The 22,008-nt window shown below is 35.6% G+C and overlaps 1 protein-coding gene across 1 annotated transcript in view; it reads right to left on the bottom strand.

Moving 5' to 3' along the window:
- The window catches only part of KYNU (kynureninase), a 121,182-nt gene that overhangs the window by 38,623 nt on the left and 60,551 nt on the right, over positions 1–22,008 (bottom strand). The window contains exons 8-9 of the mRNA XM_004423854.3: positions 20,092–20,238; positions 956–1,054 (exon numbers count right to left, since the gene is read on the bottom strand). Coding sequence (XP_004423911.1) covers positions 956–1,054; positions 20,092–20,238 — 246 coding nt within the window. The remainder of the gene's footprint in view (positions 1–955; positions 1,055–20,091; positions 20,239–22,008) is intronic.

Genomic DNA, 22,008 nt, shown 5'->3' with positions numbered 1-22,008 from the left:
TTTGACTTTTTTGTTGTGAAACCAACTTTTGACCAATTTCAAAATGTGTGATTATTTGAGCTTTAGTAATAAAACAGAATTTTGGGCCACCTTGTTCGAAGAAAATGAGACAGCATTATCAATTAAGAATACGCTTTTAGCCAAATTTTGCCCCAATTCAAAGACAACAGTTCTACTGAAGTCCATCTGATTTCAAAGCTCATTCATTTCAATTATTTTGTCACAAAAATATTTAAATAATAATAAAAGGATCATATTTTAAAAACACCTAAGTTAAAATAAAACTGGTTTCATTTCTATGCTGTCAATTAAATTGTCTTCAAATGTCAATACCAAGTTGATTCCATAAGAATTATCTTCACAAATGTAGAAATTTCACAACATATCAACATAAAAACTAAGAACCTAATCAATTTGAATTAAGCTTTAAGTGTGGAGTTTTTTTTCCAGAATCTCCTGACTTTTTCATAGTAGCCAGAGAATTGAAGGAATAAGTACTCTATAATGGATGGAAATACAAGAATTTAATTTTTTTTTTTTTGAGGAAGATCAGCCCGGAGCTAAATCTGTCAATCCTCCTCTTTTTGCTGAGGAAGACTGGCCCTGGGCTAACATCCATGCCCATCTTCCTCCACTTTATATGGGACGCCGCTACAGCATGGCTTGCCAAGCAGTGCGTCGCTGCACGCCCAGGATCCGAACCGGTGAACTCCAGGCCACTACAGCGGAGTGCGCGCACTTAACTGCTTGTGCCATGGGGCCAGCCCAAGAATTTGACTTTTTATTGTACTATTCTATCATATGACTCCACAATTAACTAAAATCAGAAAATACTGTAATGAAAGAAATGGAGGAAAGTAATTCAAATAGTTAAAATTGGCCACCGATCCTGTTTTTCATTTAGATTAATGTCAATTTGGAATAAAAAGATGTAAGTATATCAACTAGTTTGTACCTTGTAGGAGCACCAGCAGGCAAAATCAACTCCCCAGTCATGTAAGTGGAGTTCAACATTTCCAACTGCATGTGCTAGATCAAAGCCAACAAAACAACCCTGGGGAAGAACATAACCAATTTTAAATTTGCTTAATGATTAGAAATAGTAAGTACAAATATCTTTAAAAAAATCTTTGACAAACTATTGGACCATAAATACCGTTCATCTTTTGGTGCAGCGGTTCGCAAAGTGTGAACCACACAACCCTGGGCCTTCCCAAGACCCTTTCAGGTCGGTCAAAACAATTTTCGTAATACGAAGACAGTCTTTGCCTTTTTTTGCCGTGTTGACATTTGCACTGATAATGCAAAAGCAGCAATGTGTAAACTGATGGCAACTTAGCATAAATCAAGGCAGTGGCATCAAACTGTACCAGCAGTCATTGTACGTGAAGGCCCTTCAGTTGCAGCAGGGACAAAAAAAAGATAATAAAAAAGATAAAAATCTTCGTGACAAAGCTGTAAAAATGATGTTTGTATTAAATCTTAATACTTTAATTCTCATATTTTTAAGGCTTAATGTGGGAAATATGCATAAAACATTTGACCACATTCTGAAGTAGGATGGTTGTCACAAAGTAATTCACTTATGCAATTATTTGAGTTGCAAACCGAACTAGCCACTTTTACTTCATGAACCATTTGGATGAAAGAGCAACAGGTAGACAAACAATAGTAATTCATACTCATGTATCTGACAGACGTTCTTTTGAAAATGAAAGATGTGAGTCTGTCAATTCAAGGAAAACAACTCATAGCGTTTGTTGCCAGCGAAAAAACTAGTTTCCCAGGGAAATTAGAATTTTGGAAAAATTGTATCCACTTCTATGAGTATGACTACTCTCCAGTATTTAAAGACACTTCCGAAGAGTTTAAGCAGTATGTATAATTTTTTTAAAAATATATAACAAAATATGTAAATATTTGGAAAATATGCCTAACTCAGTGATCCAATATTTTCCAAATGACCAATGCTTGATGTTATGTATCATGCAGGAATAAAAGATCTATTCAAAATGCAAAATTAACCAATGGATTTTAATCTAACAAAGCACAGAAAGTTCAGTGATTTGGTTTCATATTCTATACCACAGATCCCAAGAAGTTCTCACTCATCAAATTCCAGTGCAGTATCAAAGAATATTCACAATTAATTGAAAAGGCTATTAAACTACTTCTGCTTTTTCTGACTACATATCTGTATGAAGATCAATTTTCTTCATATGTTTCATCAAGAAAAAAAAACAAGAGATTGAATGTGGCAGATATAAAAAACCAGCTGTCTTCTATTAAGCCAAACAGTAAAGAGAATTGCCAAATATAGAACATTCTTTTTTTTTTTAGAAAATATAGTTTTGTTTCCTATCAATACATTATTTATGTTACTATGTAATGGATTTGTTATTGTTATTCTAAAATGAGTTTGTTATTATTATCCTAAAATAAATAAACACATTTTAAAATTCTATTTTAATTACAAATATAGTAAACATAGAGAGATATAAACACAATATCAAAAACTCTTCGAGGTCCTCAATAATTTTTAAGCATGTAAAAGGTTTGCATTACTAAAAAGTTTGAGAACCACTGCTTTAGTGTCTCCTACTAACCTGAACAAGTTAATACAAGTTTTCAGTTTATCACTTAACCCCACATTATGTGGGGGGTTAATTTAATCAATTCAAGTATATACATGCTGTGGTAAATTGCCTTAACAGTTGCAATTCTTCGTGCCTTGTATATCCATGTCTTTTGCCATGTAACTTTTCAGTTCCTCCCACTGTGGGGCAGGTGCAATTCCCTGACACTGGGATCAGCCAGGTGACTTATTTTGACCAATGAATGTTAGCACATGTAATACAAGCAGAGTCTCCAAAGCAGTTGAATGATTACGCTTGCTCTCTCTTGCCCTCTGCCATCTCTGTGAGAAGGATTTGCTTGGCCTCCTGGCCCACATGGAAGATGAAAGAACTGTGGATCAGAGTCATCCTCACCTGAGCTCAGCCTGGATCAGCCGCTCTCCCCACCTCCCCCTTAGTTGGTCAGAGATGCATGAGTGAGCTCAGCTGAGATCAGCAGGATCCCTGCGACCAACTCCTGCCTAGATCAGCTGACAAAAGGTGACCCATGAAAATGATGTCGTTTTTGACTCTGCACTGTGTTCTCCCTATACATTGACTTGAAACCCTAACAACCTCTTGCTATCTAAATCTAACTCTATTCTTAGTCATTTACTTGTATGGTTTCAAGTGTTTTGTATGTCTGCCTAATAGAATTCAGTGTTTTAGAAACTAAGCCTTTTCTTCCACTAAGTTCCCAGAAGGACAACCTCGAGCAGTGAATTTATATTATCCGAAATTGTACCCACTAGTAACTTTCTAATTTAATGGCTTACCATCAAAACCATTTAGCTTTCTGCATATCAAAATGTTAAATGTTTTACTTATAGAATCTAGTGATTCATTCCACATTGAGACAACTTTGTGCATGAAAATGAATTAAAAAAGAAAAAAAGTGATCATTAAATGGGGGTGATAGTTCACTTCTCAAAAATGTTTTACCATGGGGGCCGGCCCATGGCGTAGTGGTTAAGTGCGTGCACTCTGCTGCTGGCGGCCTGGGTTCGGATCCCAGGCGCGCACCGACATACCACTTGTCAGGCCATGCTGTGGCAGCGTCCCATATAAAGTGGAGGAAGATAGGCACAGATGTTAGCCCAGGGCCAGTCTTCCTTAGCAAAAAAGAGGAGGATTGGCATGGATGTTAGCTCAGGGCTGATCTTCCTCACAAAAAAAAAAGCAAAAATGTTTTACCTCTGAGTTCTATTGTTAGCTTACTAAGTGCACATACAATAATGACATTCTCAAAACTTTAGATTTCTTGCAACTTTGAAGAAACACATTTATCGATTGAAGTTTTTGAAGTAAATAATTGCAGAGGGACCAATTTTAGATTGTTCTAACACCTCTTAAGAATAGATAATCCCAAACTGCCATTATAGGGACTTTCCCTAGAACAGAGGGATGCAAACTATAACCTGCTTTTCATAAAATTTATATTTGAACACCACCAGTCTCATTCGTTTAAATATTGTCTATGGCTGCTTTTGCAAGCAGAATTGAGTACTTACAACAGAGATCATATGCCTGACAAAGTATAAAATATTTACTGTTTCGCCCATTACAAAAGAAATTTGCTAACCCCTACCCCATAGCAATAGTTTCCATAAAGAAAACTCAATATATTGAAGAGTCAACTAATTAGAAACCTTACTCATTATAAAGTGGCCAGAACTAGCATCTCATAAAAGAATAAATTCTTACTGGCATTATATAACTGATTTTTTTTTGAGAGGGGTATTTGTGCTTTGTTTCTCACACACACACAAAATAATTAATACATGTCATAAAAATACAACAGATGCTCCATGCTAACATAAGTTTTGGGAGCGACAGAAAGACATAAAATTAATCTCTATCAAAATATAGAGGTTATCAAAACCTGAATTTGCAAACTAATGTTTAGGTTCAATAGATACAAACACACACACACATTTGTTTGTTTATATTTTAAGATACACATTTTATACTGAAATTCCATTTGGGGAAAAAAAGTTCTGAATTTGAAATCTTTTTTCTTACCAACATTTTTAATTAAAGCAATTTTTTTTAATGAAGCAATTTTTACAACTCAATTTTTCATAGATATGTTTTTACAATTCAACTTTTCTTAGAAAACTCGAGGAATAGAAAAGACAGCACTTCTATTTTATTATCAATTATTTATAAACAATGGCACAATGAAGAAACCAAGAAGCTTCACCTACCATATCCCATTATTAAAAGCCCTGTGGTCACATCTGTGGCACCACGTAAAAAAATCACTTGCGGCTCCTACAATATGTTTTAATGCATGTACAGTTCTTTCCCCATCGATGGCAAAAAATATAAATTATTAAAAAGTAACTGTTTTGAGTAAAGGACCTGAAGATACAAACTTGAATGGGATCACCACAAAGTGATTTTACAAAAGTTTCACTAGATGGCAGCATTTTAAAAATAAAGAAAATACTAGTAGTTGTCCCAAACTTCTGTACGGCCATCCAATTAATGTTTTCATTACTTTACCTCTAAGAGTAGGTAAAATGATATAACTAGGTGGAACCATAAAGTCCACACTTGAGCGCCTATTTTACGCATTTTTTAAAATAAAAGTCAAATATTTGTCGACAGATTTTTATTAAAATTACCCACAAGAGGTCACACTCATTGATACAACCACATACAAGCACAGAGGTGTTCATCCACATCACCTGGCTTTATAGTCAATCCCCAAACTACTGCAGTAGTCTTGTAACCATTCCGAATCCTTCCAGCTGGCCTTCCTCCAATGAGCTTTGTAAATCACACATTTGATTATAAGAGTCCCTGTGTCCCTTCAAAGAACCCCCTGTTAACTTCAGGATGTAGCTAGTTTTCCTTGGTATGAATTTTACAGACCTTTATGATCTAGTCCTTTCAAGCTTTCCTGTCTCAGGTGCCCAAACCTGCCTCTCTCTATTTGCATAAACCTTTCTCTGCCTCTGGGGTATTCTTTCCTTCCTCATTTGCTGTGTAGCTCAAAGCTTGATCACAAGATAACTTCTATGGGAAGATTCCTTTGCCAAACCCTCTCTTCTCTCTCATCTTACAGCCCTGTTTGCATAGATCTCCTGTAGTAATTTTCCAATCGTAGTATTACACAATATGAACTCAAATAATTGTTGAATGAATAAGTAAATGAACAGACAAATAATAAAGTCATATAATTGTCAATATATATTCTCTAAACTGATGTTAAATTTCAAAAGAATATTATTTGAGGTCCTTTGTTTCTGTTGTAATTTTATTGCATAAGCTATTCATTCAGACTGGGCATCTTTTAAAACGAAATTTCTTGGAAAATTAATGATAGTTAAGATATGTTCAAAATCCCTCTCAATAAAACCAAGAATATCTTGTGTTTTTGTCCTTGCCATCTTCACTAGCACAATACTAAAAGTTTTTCTAACTAGTGGAATAATATTCTACACAGAGCCTGTGCTGAAATTTCCAGGTGAAGAGCTAACTCACTATCTCTCAAATTTGATTTACTATTTGTCTATTTATTAAGATGAAATATGGAATAATACTGCTTAATTTTTTTCCTAGTAGCATTAAAGTCCTGATAACTTTATTGATTTGTTCTGTAACAGATTGACTTTGGACTGATATTATTAGTTTGTTCCTTCTTCACCAAAAAAATCCTATAAATTACGAAGGCCATCAATAAGTAGCAGATTTGGTGTAAAAAATGGTAATTATGTAAGATAAGATATTTGTGGCTATACACAGAGCTGAAGTCAGCTGGTATGCATTGGTATGCTCACATAATTGTTAAAATAATAAAATACTTAAGGTAGGTAAATAGCCTTTGTCTTGAACCACTTGAGTAACCACCATGGTTGCAGGCCCCATGGTCCCCAGGAGGTACCTGCAAGGGGTGCTTGTCAGCTAGCCTGCAGCTGTTCATATATACCAGCCTCTGCACGTTCCCTGCTCAATGCAAGTCCAGACTCCAGTGGATGTCCTTGGCAGTGGGACTAGAATCATGGTGGGTAAATTTCAGGTGCCTATAAGTCCCTTCAAGGCTAGTAATGGGTACTAGTCATGCGAGTATGACCTTCTTGTGGCTGTTTATGGGAACTACAGCTTCCGCACTATACCCATCAGGTCTTTAAGTATTCTGAATTATCATTCCTGGTTTGATATAAAAGTCATAGGAAACAACTGAAGAACTACAGGGCTATAAATTTGGACAATATTCCCTTGGAAAGAAAAACTGATGGGAAAATTTGAGGGAAGTCAACAAAAAAAGAAAGTTATAGGGGTGTGTGTGTGTATGTGTGAACTCTATATAGATGCTATGAACAAATGGTGGATTAATAATAACAGGTTGGCTAGTTAGCTTTGATCTTAGGATTTCCCAGGGAAGTTCATAATGAGGGAGTTGCCAAATGGCACTGGGGGATGGTGGGAACGAAGAGAAGGAAGACGAAAGCTGGTAGCTTTCTTGCCACAGTCTTGATTCACTTAACTTTCCAAAATTCATTCAAGAGCTATGATTCAAAAGGATACATAGATGCTAAGTTTAAAAAAAATAATACCCAGTAAAAATCTCCATAAGAGAGGCCTCTATCATCTCGGTAAATATCTCATTTCAGAGTAAATTTGTATGTATTCTGAAAGTCTTTCCTTTCATCCAGCCTAAATTTATTATGGTCTTCAAATATCCTTCTCACTTTTTTTTTTCTTTTCATGCAACTCTGTGGTTATAAGCAGGAACTAAGCATTATTTCTTATATTATGTACACTCTGTACTTAAAGTCCATGAGTTGTTTGTATCACAATTTCCTTCCAAAAATTAATACAGCTATCTACTATTTTTTTGAAGTAGTATGTTAAGCCTTCACTTATTTATACCAATAGTTTGATGAGAATGGCAGTTCCTCACTATCAAAACATAAAACAATACAAAATGAGACTAAACACACAAGTAAAAAGGGACAAGATACACTCTTCCAAGTGGAGCTGCAGGGAATCTTTTTAGAAATCAAGAAGCATAGCAACTAGAATCAAAGCTTAAAACTTTCTGTAGGGCAGAACCAAGTGCTACTCAAAATTATTTTAGTCCTGAGGCTCTTATAGATAATATATGAGACCAGAAGAAATGAATAATCAGCATATGCACTGCAAAAAAAAAAAAAGAAATACATGCAAATTCCATCCAGGAAGCTAGCCCCCTGACAATCAATTCTAAATGCTCATATTGATGTTCAGCTGCAAATAGGGGCAGAAACAGGGAACACTGAGAGAGTAGGCAAGATTTTACCGTGGACCATAGGATAAATTACTCTAAGATTAAGATCTAATAATTTCAAATGTATCTTTCATCAAAATATTATTTTAAGATGCAAGTGTACAGAGAAGGATGATATCGCATATAATCCTTACCCTACGTGACAAGTTGATTAAGAAACCACCCCCGCCAATTTTTCTAGAGCCATTGATTGATGGTATTTATGCCAATATGTGTGTACAGAGGAGACAATCAGCCCTGATAAAGTGAATTATTGTTCTATGCCTTTTGTGTGGGCTGATGTTAGGGATTTTGCATGCCATAACTATACTTCAGAGTTTCCAGAGAGTTTAATTTTTAAAAAAGACAAGAAATCCAATAAGGGAGAGTTTTTAATCAGGAAAGAATCTTTCCTGGGAAAGAGTATGCACAGAAATCAAGTAATTAATTAAATTAAAAATAAGTACCTCTGACTTGAAATCAGAATGAACTTGGTTTTAAATTTTAAATTTTAAAACTCTGGTTTGGATTCAAGGGTAAGTGAAAATGGAACTCATTCTGAAATATTCACTTATTTGTCAATCTACACAAATTAGAGTAATACAGTATTAGGATTTTATTACCCACTTACATCAAGCCACACTTTCATATTTTCAAAAAGTATAGTAGCTCATTGCTATAGGTACCATAAAGGAAAATATGAAGAACGTGTCCTGTTGGAAAAGTAAAGCTACAAGGGGATGAGATGTTGTAGAAGGGGATGGACACAAGCAAGCTAAGGAGGCTGCCTTTGGGTGGAAACCCTGGATTCCTGAATGCGTGGTAAAACTCTACTCAAGTGTTCAAGATGGCCAACGTAGTGCATTTTTGGATGCCTTCCTGGTCTCTACTTATGTCATAAGAAAGGGAACTTTTATGTTTTTTGAAATTAATATGTAACCCAAGTGACTCTTTGTTTGAGTTCTAGAACTGTTCTAGCAATGCAATCTACATAGCTAGCCAGGTAGCCCATAAGGAATACTGGTAACAAGAATCTGGGATTATAGTTACGTTCCCTAGTTATGAGAATTAGATGCCTGGAGGAAATGATGGCTTCTGAACTTGAGTGGGAATGTATCTCCTATACTATCTGACTGTTCCCCTAGAGCCAATTTACAATATGTGGTTTTGGCCCAATCTTAAGGTAAAATGAATTGAAGCACGCATAACTCTACTTGTTGTGATGATAGGTTGGATATTTTTTTCTAAGACACTTTTGTAGGATTTGTTCTTACCTTTATCAAGGACTTAACACAGTCTAAAGCAATTTTCTATTTATATGTTTCTATGCCCCATCTGACTCTGAGTTATTTAAAGACAGAGACAATGAGGTTTTTCTTAATCTCTATTCTCTCTCTCTCTTTTAAATCCCAGTGTCTGACATGAAGTGAGGGGTCAATATATTTATAAAACAATGAAATTTCTTGAGAGTACTATGCAATTCAGCTACCATTAGAGAGTTCAGTGGACATCCTGCTGAAATTTTCCTCAGTGTCATGTGGATTAGTTTCCCAGTTCATACAGGGGTTTACAAGCTCTTTTCATTAGAGGGAAAGCTCCTGTAAACACCTCTAAAGTCTCTGAGGAGCTGCTAACAGGAGTGACAATGGGGCCGTCATTGGTGGGAGCTATTGACAATGGAGCAACTGTCTGAGAGACCCACCGAAAGGAGCTATGGAGGGGTCAGTGTCTTGGGGTTTCTCCTAATGAGATATTTTCTTTGACTTTTCTAAATGTTGAGTCCTCTTTGCCCTTACACAATTAGTTTACATAGATAAAAGAAGACAATATAGTGGAAAGAGAGGTGAGGTATCACCCAGATCTAGACTCCAATTCTAGCCTTCACTGGCTGGCTAAATTATCTTGGGCAAGTGCTTAATCTCTCTCAGATTCAGTTTCTTCAACTGAGCCAAGGTAACAGCTTACTGTTAGGGTTCCTGGGAGGATTGGAGCTACTACACATCCAGTGCCTGAAGCACAGTAGGCCATCAACTGTACCAATTATTATTCACCTGGTACAGAGCACTACTGCAGACACTGGATTCATCCTTTTAGCCCAGCTTTCTTAAAGTAGATATTGATGAGACAAGCAAATCCAGAGATGAGAAATAAGAGGTGGGAAGCATAGGAGCATTTTGCTAATGCAATTTAAGGGGAATGTGCCAGTTAAGAAGGGGTGAGACAGAGCTAACAGCTACATAGAAAGAGTAAAGGATTTGGGTGAAAGGAAAACCAAAAGATCTTGAGACCCTAAAGCATTGTGTAAATTGCAGGTGAAAACATCTTACTATCTAACAAAGAGTGTGCTTTCAAGAGCAAATTTCAGCTATTTCTTTTACCAGAGAAAACAGTGACTGTCTTCTCTATTTATGGTCAGAAGTAAGTATAAAACTGAAGGGGAAAAATAAAACAAATTGAGTAGCACTGTTCTCTTCTGGAGTTTTTCTTCAGCTGGGAAGAACCTCATACAAAATACAGTTTGTTTGATTTATTTCAGATACCCAAGATGGGAAAAAGAGCTGAAGGTAATTTTTCAAGCTTAATTTAGTTCATTTAGTATTTAATGACTTAATGGAGCAGTCTGCATGTCCTAAGTGTGTCAAAGCATAGAAATGGAATATGAAAAAGAACTCAAAATTTACAAAAAGTATTTTGACTTTTAGAGTAATGAACCATTATAACAATTCCTCAGAATTTTCTGATTCTATTTAAATCAGAGCACAGTTGTGCTTTTTATGCAATACGTATGTGACCCTTAATAGCCTGATCCAAAATAGCCTGAACCACTCTTGCTGATGGACACACACTTTTCCATTCGCTGGCCAGACAGGTACATGTTTAAAGAGCAGTGACTATGTGCAAAGCACTAGCATGAGTCTGGGGAGTTTGTGGGGTCCACCCTCAATCTGTCATTGAACACTCTACTGACATAAACTTCCTAAATTTGAGAGTTAAGATAGGCATAGAAATAATTACAAGAGAGTGTGTAGTGTGAAAGGTGACCAATAAAACATTTTCCATCATGCTATGGCAAAACACAGGAAGATAGATTTAGCCTGGCACAGAGGAGCAAGAGAATTTTGATGATGAAGGTCAAGGATTGCACACTCATGTTTCTATAGGAGTTAGTCAAGAAATATATGAGTTGGGCCTGTAAGAAATACTTCACTCTACCCTTTATTGTAAGAATACTGCAAGGTAAGAATAAATATATATGCCAGCTGTCACTCTGCTTCAGTGCCAGGGTCAACAGGTAGAGATGGGAGTTGTGATGAAGAGCTCAAGTCCCATTTCATGGGCAGAGCTGTTATTCAGTCTTGCCTATTGTTATTCTATAGAAATGATGGTCCAGTGTTGCCAAACTTCTAATTTTTTAGAAGGTATTTGAAACTAGGAGCTTTTATATAAAATCTCTTGATCTTTCATTGTTGGTATGTGATTAAAAAATTTCAAATATGCCATGTTTGCGTATACAAAGAGGGCTAAACAAGCAAATCTCTAGGACAAGTTGTAACCTGTGAAGCAAGTAGTGGTTGAGCTGGGATAGAAGAACAGAATCTTCACATGTGGGAATTCTAGGAAGAAGGAAAGCTAAGAGTAAAGGCATGGAGGGAGAAAGTATGACATCTGGATAGGAAACATATGAAGCATTTGCTTTAGCTGAACCATAAGTTATGTGAAAGAGAGCAGAGGAAAAAAGGATATTGATAATTTAGGTATATGCAAAATTATAAAAGGCTGAAGTGATTTGGACTCTATTCCACAAATGGTAGAAGAGTGATGGTCATCATGTGGGAGAAACATGAGGCAGGAGATCAAATAAGAGATACATGCACTTAATCACAACTTTCCCAACAATGAGCTCTTCAGATGCATGGCGACTTTTAACCTCTACTTACCTATTTTTATCTACCTGTCCTGTTATAAAGTGGAATTAAAGCAACTACTTAATTTATCCATCACAGGGTAATGATACTTATACTGGTAAAGATTCTTACACTTTAGATGTGAAATGAAAGTACACTCTTCCGTAAGAATTTTTCTAGTCATTACTATGTCATTCTAAATGGTCAATTTCTCAACCAAATTTGCTTATATTTTTAAATTTACTTACATACTGAACTTGATAATATAGCAAAGAAGTCTATAGGATACTTCTTGAAGACATCACTCAAATTTCTTCCCTGGAAGCTAGTTTTTATAGATGATCTGATAGTATCTTCTTTGCTCATGACCTTATTTAAGATAGATTATTTAATACAAAAATGAACATTTTCTCTTCAACTGAACTAAACTTTGATATCCCTAATCTTATTTGCATAAATAATTTCACTGATTTAAAAAGGAGATCAAGAAGAAGGACATTAAGAGAAATCTCTCACATTTTATTGGGGATGTTTTTTCTGCTCAAGGATCTTCTGAAATTCCACTTTGATTGCCATGAGACACAACCTTCCCTTTCCATTCTTATATTGGTTAGTAAATAAATTAGAACTGCTGTGTACATTCTGTGTTGGAACCCTTTCATTTTTCAGCTTGACAAAGACTTAAATCAGCCTTTCTTTGGTTAGTCAAGTGGCATGAAAAACGGAATATTGGAGAAAATAGCCTAGGTCTTAGACAACATATTTTATAAAAGGCATATCATCTATCAAACAAAAACAAAAACTTCTAACTGTAATATATCACTTAGGGGGACTTGGGTTTGGATGAGGCTAGATGAGAAGTAGTTATCCACCATGGCTTTGATGATAGTGGTTGCAGAAGCAATGATTCTGACTGACAACTGGGAGGCTTGCTTTTCCCAGATCTGTAATCCTAAAACATCTTGAGTCCAAATTCCTCTTCTATAGAGAATTAATCAGTCTTTCTCACATGGTCTATTTAATGAAAAGCTTAAATAAAATATCTGACGAAAACTTCTTAGAGACAGCTCAAAATTTTTAGATTCTTGGGCATTAATCTTCACCAACATATTTTGACTTATTGACTCCAGGCTTCTACCTGGATGAATTTAAGACTACAGATAGTTTACTTTATGTTTCTGAATACAACAATCCTCCATTATTCCCAAAGACTATATTTCATGTAGTCGGAAATGGATCTGTTTTCTGGTAGCCCCATCTTTTGAACTGTATCATGATAGAGAGTTTTTAAATTCTTGCCTAGAAACTGCAATTGACTCCTTACTTCTGTCCACTCTTATCCTATTGCTACCCATTCCTATAGGCAGGAAATTTCTTTTTAAAATTAAAACAAAATCCAGTTCCTTTGCTGTCTAAAAGTTTTTAATGGCTCTCCATAGATCTTCAAGGAGAAGTTCAAGATGTATAATGTGGCTTAGTGGGCCCTTCTTTACTCGGCTTTTGCCTTCCTGGTAGATTCATTTCTTGTCATACATTTTCTAGCTATCAAATTATATCATTTTTTATACAATCAAATTATACGGAAATATATGCTTCCTTGCAATCCTGTCAATTTTTTTTTAACTGTCTAGAATGGCCCCACAACACTGCCAGTTCCCTGGAGGGGATTTTACCTGATTAACTCCTACTGATAATTCTAGGATTGTCTCAGGTCTCATCTTCTCTACGAAGGTCACTCTGACGCTCCAGGCTAAATTAGGTGTTCCTATTTGGAACTCCATTATTATAATTTACTCCTGAAATGTTCACTGATAGGGAGAATGAATGCAAGATCCAAATACATGTCACTTTACTTTAGAAAATATAGAGACAAGGTTCATCTTATGCATGAATCATAAGATCCTGTTGGGCGAACCGGCAGTGACTTTAACAGAAGAATGGCTACACTCACTACAATTTCTAGTAAGGATTACTTAATATTGAACATTCCAATATTAAACCTTTTTGGAAAAGATTAATTTTTTATGCATAATAATTTCATATAACGTGTTAATTTATATCATAGTTATACACAAAAGTATTTGGTACTAATTTTTCCTGGCTGATTCATTGCTCAAATCCTGCTATCCCACGCAAGTATTATTGATACTATTCTATTGTAATAGTCCATGACAGTTGACACCCAATCTCAATACTAGAAGCATCTCAGCCAAGCTTTCTGTAGAATTTCGAGGTTTGCTCATTTATTTATCTACTACAAGAGTCTCAAAATTGTGTTTAACAAGAATTTAGGCCTTCCCCAAAGACGAATGGATGGTTTGGTGAGGTGACCATTTACATGTGAGTGTTGTTTAGACACCTTAGATTTTACTAAATGATGTTAAAAGTACAATATGTCTTTTTTTTGATAAGGATATCTTTATTCATATTTCTGCTTTTGTCTTACATTATTCTGGATCCAGAATTAATTCATTTTTTTCCTTCAAATTGGGCTATGATTGTGATTATTATTTATTAATAATTTAGGCAGCTTATGGTTGGGTCTAAGAGATTTTTGTACTCATACCAGTAGAGATGGCCTCTTGATAAGATAGAAGCTAATAAAACAAAGTGAAGGTTTCCAAAATTTAGTCTTGTTTTTAGTCATCATTTTCGTTTTGATTTTCAGTATGATAAGAGAAAACTAACATTCCAGCATCCATATAGGTATAATAACATAGTGTAAAAGATGTGACAAATAAGAGAATCAATCATTCACTCATTCAACAAATATTTTTTGGCACCCACTGTCTGCCAGGCACCATGAGTCCCAGTGTGCTGTAGGCTGTTTTATGTGGCATTGGACAGAGGAGGTGGAGTATAAGCAGTTGGCACTGAGTTTTTTCAGGAATAAGATTATTAAAATTTTTATTAGTCCATGACCCAACCTTTTAAAATTTCAGTCTAGTCTCTTGAGTCCTAACCATGCTGCTTAGATTATTGTTTTATTTTATAGTCTAGCGGGGAAGTGTCCAGTGAGAGTCTTTAGCTTAAAATTCTGAATATTTCACTTTCTGTCTAAGGACCCATTATTTCTTTTTCTGGTAGTTTGGATATTCCAATGTGTCTTTTTTTTTATATATTAATAATTGGTAACATTTACTGAGTACTTACCATGCACTAAATACTAAGTGTTTTAGGAATAGTACCTTGTTTAACTCTCCTTAGAACAAACCTATGAAGTAGGCACTATTACCTTCACCATTTGTTAAATGGAGAAATGAACTCACACTGGTAAGCAAATTAAGCCAGTCATACTATGCTAGAAACTAATGGAGAGACATGGGTTCAACACCAGGTCTGACTCTGTCTCCATTATCTAAACATTTTATTAATGCGAATGTTACACTGCATCTCAGAATAAGTGTCCTACTCCATCAGCAACACAAAATACCTGAGTTGCAGGTGTGGCAAAACTAATAGCTGTTCTTGAGCATACAACTATACTTCATTTGCCAGAAATGGCCGTGTGTTAGTTAATGGAATATAAGTGGAAATAAATTTTGCCATTGCTAAGCTAATGCTTTTAAGAAGTTAGTGTGCCCTTTTATCCCGTTCCTTAGGCTGAATCCAGACATAGGCTCTAAGGTATGAAAGCCATAGGACACAACCCAGAATCACTGGAAACCCAAATCACTGCTTGAGAGAAAGCTGATCCCTGGCTGCTGCACGAGCGAGAAATAAACATCTATCACAGTGTAGGCATTTATGGCTCTATTTATTTGTTACCAGGACCTAGTCTACCTAACACACCAAGAGTTTCCATTGAAAATAATTTCTATTTGTTACCTATTTTTTATCATAATCCAAGTTGAGAAATTATAATTTGTAGGTAGTTTATTCATTTCTCCAGATGATCCAGAGAGTTTCTCTTTATTTCTCTCTCTTTACATTTCATTATGTTGCCTAATTAATTTCCCATAAATCGCTTTCAAATGCTTTTGTGAAATGAGGTGAAAAAGAAAATGAAAAGTGAAAAAGGAAGGAAGAAAAAAAAGAAAGGAAGCAAGAAAAAAAGAAAAAAATTAAGGAGGAATAGAAGAGGAAAACACGTTAGAAATAATGATGCTCCATGGGGGTGTAATCGGGAGATGTAAGAAGTACTGTGGTTAGTTAACCCAGACCCCTTCCCAACCCCTTCTTCTTAGCTTCTCTCTACTATAGGGCCATAAAGGCTAAAAATCTCTTTACTCACGCTCTTTTGAAGCTGCCACTTCAGAAGGCAATGAGTTGTAAGCAGGAATCTGCTAGGCTTTTCTGAGAAAGATTTTGCACTTCAGATGAAAGGGATGGATGAAGATACACTGCTATTTCTCCCTTCTTCCTTCTCTCTGCCTTAAATAGAATTATGATGTCTGGATTTGGGACAAATGTCTTCTTACTTGTGACCATAATGTGAGAAGACTGAGAAAAATCTGAGAGTGCTCTGGAGATGCCACTCAGACGTTACTCTGCTGCTGGATGCATCCCAGCAGCCTCCTGCCTCAAGTCTTCCATGGTGAGAAAAAGAAATCCCTAATTTTTCAGTGGTATTTTTTTTCTTATAGCTAAAAATCTTCATAAGTGATTCAGGCATATTAAAGGAAAGACTCACCCTAAGAAGGTGGAATTAAGAAGTAATTGGTTGAAGAAGGAAAGAACAGGGAAGTATCAGAGTTGAGTCTAAAGGTCTAGAAAGATGGTGGCATGACACAGTAGGGTCATTTTGGGGGGAGAGAAATCTGGAGTGTACTGATCTCAAGGTGCATGTAGAACTTCCAGGTGTAATAGGCAGATGGGCATAAAAAATGATTTTCGAGTGTGGGAGTAGCCTGTCGCTTTCACTTGGCAGTGAGAGCTAAATCACGGCAGTGGTTAAAATCTCAGGGGATAGTAACTCAAAGGACAGTGGGGAACATTCAGTGGGTGTAGAAAAGAAGAAATGATTAGTAGAAACAAGTAATAGAATATGAAAAGTATAGACGTATGGAAGTAAGGCAGAGCTCCAAAATGAGGGATTGGCCAATACTATAAAATAAATTAGATGGCTTCAGAGACAAAAAAGGAAAATGTATCTGCGTACTGATGTCTCTTTTCATAAGCTGGCCTTATAATATGGTCCTCTAACCTGACCTTATGTTTAATTTTCCTCAGCCTCCCCCAACGTGTCACCATCTCAAGCCTTCTCCTCAATTAAGAAAAGCCTTGGTATCTTAAATTCATTATGTGAATTAAAGCCATGCTATCAATTGTTCTTTTATTAATTAATTTATTTTTACTCTTAGATGATCACTAGAAATTTTGTATTTCTCTCTCCTTCAAAATCAATTTCTATACCACCTACACCAAATAACAAAAGACAGCAAAGCAAAGGGAAAATTGGGAAGACACATGAACAAGCATTTCATAAAAGAAGATATTCAGAAGGCTAATACACATGAGAAAGATCCTCAACCTCATCAATAGCCAGGGAAGTGCAAATTAAAACTACGATGCCTTAGCACTACAAACTAGTCGGAGAGGCTATTGGTGAGGATGTAGAGCAACAGAAACTTTCTAACATGCTGGTGGGCGTATATGCCAAATTGATACAAATCTTTGGAAAGTTGGCGTTGTTGTTTAGAATTGAACATACAGTACTAACTTATGATCCAAGAATTCCAGTTCTAGGTATATACTTAACAAAAATGGGTATGAATGATCACTCAAAAAAATTTGTAAGAATGTTCAGAGTATTATTTATTGTAATAGCCCTCAAATGGAAATAAAATCCAATATCTATCCTGACTAGAATGGAGAAAAATAAATTGTCATCTATTTCATACACTGTAATAATATATTGAAATGAAAAGAAAAACAAATGAAACTACTGCTAAATACAACCTGGATGAATGTCACAAACACACTAGTGAGCAAATAAGCAAGACACAAAGAAAATATATTAATCCATTCACATAAAGTTCAAAGATGGACAAAACTAATATATATGATTAGAAGTCCGGAGAGTGGTACTTTTAGAGGGGAGGTAACAGGCAGTATTTGGGAGCAGGCACAATTGAGGATTCTGAGTGTTATAAATGTTCTAGAAGTTTCTTGATGTGGGTGATGGTTATAAGGGTTCAATATAACTCATTAAGCCACTTACTTATGACTTATGCTCTTTTTGGCATATATGCATTTCTTTATTTAACATATTTTTCAAAATTCCTGTCCCTACTTCCCTTTCACATGATTTTGAAGTTTCTACTTCAAAATCTACTCTTGCTAACTTTCATTGCTCCATCCCAACAACATTTTTGGTTCCTACTGTACTTGGTTTCTGGAAACTTTCCCCTTTTTTATCTCACTTAGCCTTTCTTAACAGTGGCTCTTCCCCCCCCTTTTTTTTTCCTTTTTTCCCCCTAGGTTTTCCTAACTCTTTCTTGATTGACATCTTTAATTTTGTCTCTTCTTCTCTCTTCAGCTTTATTTTTTCATAGACCACTCAAGAGGGCTATGTGAGTCTACATTTTAAAGAACTTTCTCAACCTCCACTGAGAATGGGAGGAACTGTCTAGCAAGAGTAGAAATGTTTGTTAGAATAATTTTGATAATGGATAAATTGAAGTCTGTTATATCACCATTTCACTCCCATAATATCCATCACTTCTGTGCAGTTACACTTCGATGAAACTGCTCATTCCTACTTTCCTTTATTTGACTGAAAGTTCAATGAGAATTTCACTTGGTAGGTACTTTTTTCAAGTGAAAAAAAGCCTGCAAAATACTGAGAGAATCGTTTTAGCAACCAAAGTAGTTAAGAGTGAGAATTATATATAACACCTAAGTAAATAAATTTATTTTGTTTTTTAATGGGAAATAAAAATAAAACATATATCTGAGCCACTTTCCATAACTTCATACTTGTTGAAGACAGTAGAAATGGGAGGCAACCATCACTTAGCAGCAGAATCTGTGTAAACTCTTCATTCTGAACACTGAATTTATGAAGTGGGTCTTGTTATCCCAAAGTAACGCTTTTGAAAATAGAAACTCAGAAAAGTCAAGTAAATTGCCTGAAGTCATATAAACAACGAAATGACCTAGCCAAGATTTGAACCTCAAACTGTGTGATTCCAAAACTTATGGTCTTTCTTCTCTATCTTCCTGCCTCATTTCTATGATGGTTAATGAGACATGCATGTATACCAAAGGGACCTGGGACTGCTGATTACTTGTATAACATTTTAAAATATGATTTTTTTATTGGCCTTCCTTTATTTTGGTGCTTAACATTTAATACCTAAATTAAGAAGACATTATCTTTATATCTTTTGTAATGCACCACTTTCACTGTTATCCATCAAACCAGTTGGAAGTCGTGGTTGGAAATTCCTAGAGACTGCTGATAATGGTGCTAAATTTCTCTTCATTAGTTCCATTCATTAGCTTCAATAACTGAATATATTAACTAGACCTCACACATATATTAATCCCATAACTTATTAATGTTCAGAATAAAATTCGATTGTCACCTTTTTAAATACATGACTTGATTGCTGAATCAAATAGAACTGTTATTTAAGAATTTTAAACAGATTGTGACCGTTGAATGTTCTTCCTCTGATTTCTTTTTTCAAGCAAACAAATACTAAAAACACTGTTTTATAAATGCTTATATGTAAAGAGACACAATTTCAAAATAGTAAACAATTTAAGTGTGATTTAGTAATATATAGGGAAAAACATGCATATAGGCAATATAACAATTTCTCAAGATTCTTAGGAACAAAATGGCTTCCCTAAAATAAACTGTAAAACTCGATCTACTGATAAACTTTTATTCTGCATCTCTCCTTTTTCTTAGGGTACTTAGGGTTAAGTGAGAACTGAATTATATTTAGAATGAGTTACAGTATGACAAAGTACCAGAGTTGAGTTTCTAACAGTCCTAATGTGCCCTTGCTATCCTAAGTATTCCGTCTGCTGTCTGCTTCCTGCCGACTGAGCAGCTCAGTACCAATCACGCCACCTGCAGGAAGCTCATCGGTCCTGCTGACTAGAGGCCAAACTGGGAGAGCAGATGCTAGTAAGGAGGTGAGACCACAGAAAAAGTGACAAAAAGAAGTTTAAATAGAGATGCCTGAAGCAAAAAAGAGTATAGATTTTTTTTTTCTTAATTTAAAGCTGACTCTGTTTTTAGCTCTTCAAAAACTTTTATGCAGACACAAAGGTATTTCACTAGAGGCGCATTTAAAACACTCTTCAGTAGACTGATGTTTGGGGTGAGGCTGGAAGGAGAAAACAATGAGCATACCTTTGCCTGGCCAGCTTTGGTGATGGCAGGTATATTAAAGAGCTGTCCAGTATAAAAATGCAGCCCACTGAATAGAACGACTGCAATCGAGTCTCCTTCCTTCTCAATGACTTCAAGGATATCTTCTATTCTCAAGGTTTCTTCCCCCTAAAGTCAAAGTTAGGCACAAGTTACGTCATATCCACAATAATAAATTTGTCACTTCATATTTCCCAAACTGAAATTCACCATGAGCTCTTTCCTACCACAAGAAAAATCCAAGATAAATTTTTTTTTTTTTTTTTGTGAGGAGATTAGCCCTGTGCTAACATCCGCCAATCCTCCTCTTTTTTTGCTGAGGAAGACAGCCCTGGGCTAACATCTGTGCCCATCTTCCTCCACTTTATATGGGACGCCGCCACAGCATGGCTTGCCAAGCAGCCCAGCGTCGGTCTTGCGCCGGGATCCGAACCAGCGAACCCGGGCGCCGCCAGCGAACAGCGCCTTAACGCTGCGCCACCGGGCCGGCCCCTAAGATAAATTTTTTTTAAATTAATGATCTTCAAAAATCTGTGAAGAGAGCAGCATTTGGGCATGCTTTTTGTTATTATTAAGAAATGATAATAAAATGGTAAAAAGAGGATTATAAAGTGTAAGCCTTTGCAAAACCCTACTTATTTGATTTATTCTTCAGTTTTTCAATTAACCTGTACTATTTGCATATCTATAAATTGTTTCTTCTTTACTCCCATCCAATAAAATACCAGAAAGTACAAGAAGTCCACGAAATATTAAATGGCAAGAGAAATTTCTTACAAAGTAGTACTTCACTTATCAATCTAATACCATGTAATTTCTTGCAGGAAAAAAACACTTATATGTCTTTCATCTGAGTATAACCCAATTAACATCTTCTACTAACTTAAGAGTAAAATATTCTCCATGCCAATCTAAAGATCACGACCCAAACATGAAGAAAAATATCAATGAAACTCAATTATTAAGGTTACTTTTCTCTACATCTCCCCACCTAATACTAATGATTGGTTACTTCACGAAAATTGTGAATGAATTTAGATTTGGTTTTGCAAACAACTTGAGCAAAAAAGAAATCAGCTAAATACAAAGTATCTGTCTGTACTCTAATAATTCTTACCTATTTATGAAATCTTCATGAATTTTCTCTAGTGCTAAATATGATATGATTTTGAGGTCAAAGCATCATTAACTGCATTAATATTTGGAGGAAGCTCATTGACATATTTATAAATTTTCCTCCAGTCATTTTTAATTTTTGGTAGTTCTTGCTATTTGCCAATTACTATGTCCCATGTTAGGCATATTATGTATATCACAAATGCAATACATACTCTAGTTTCTACTAGAAGCCTGAAACTTGTTTACAAAGTGGGAAGCTATTAAAACGGTATTAATATTGAAATCTTTGAATTAAGTGATGTGTAACTTATATACAAGGAGAAGGATTTCAGTAATTCCAAGAAAAATTTTGAGTAAAATTAATAACATGGTAATCCAAAGCTCTTTTTTCTTAGAGGAATCTAATATGGTTTGTTCACTATAGTTTCAAAAAAAGAGTAAGGAAAGTACTACATATACTAATGCTTAATTTATTTCTTTAAAGAATCAGTATTGCTCAAATAAGAAATATATTCCTTAATGACAGATTGTGGTCCTCTCTCATGTTGACTTGCTCTAATCTGGTAATGCTAAAGATTGCGCACAAGATTATGATTAACTCATGAGGCCCCACAACACTTGTCACTTTTTTTTTTTCTTTTGCTGAGGAAGATTTGCCCTGAACTAACATCTGTTGCCAATCTTTCTCTTTTTGTATGTGGGCTGCTGCCACAGCATGGCCACTGACAGATGAGTGGTGTAGGTCTGTGTCTGGGAACTGAACCTGGGCGGCGGAAGCAG

Source organism: Ceratotherium simum, chromosome 9 (assembly GCF_057802395.1).
Source record: "Ceratotherium simum simum isolate JZ-2026a chromosome 9, ASM5780239v1, whole genome shotgun sequence".
Taxonomy (NCBI): Eukaryota; Metazoa; Chordata; class Mammalia; order Perissodactyla; family Rhinocerotidae; genus Ceratotherium; species Ceratotherium simum.
The sequence above is the reverse complement of the archived record's forward strand: the minus strand, read 5'-3'. Positions and strand labels throughout refer to the sequence as shown.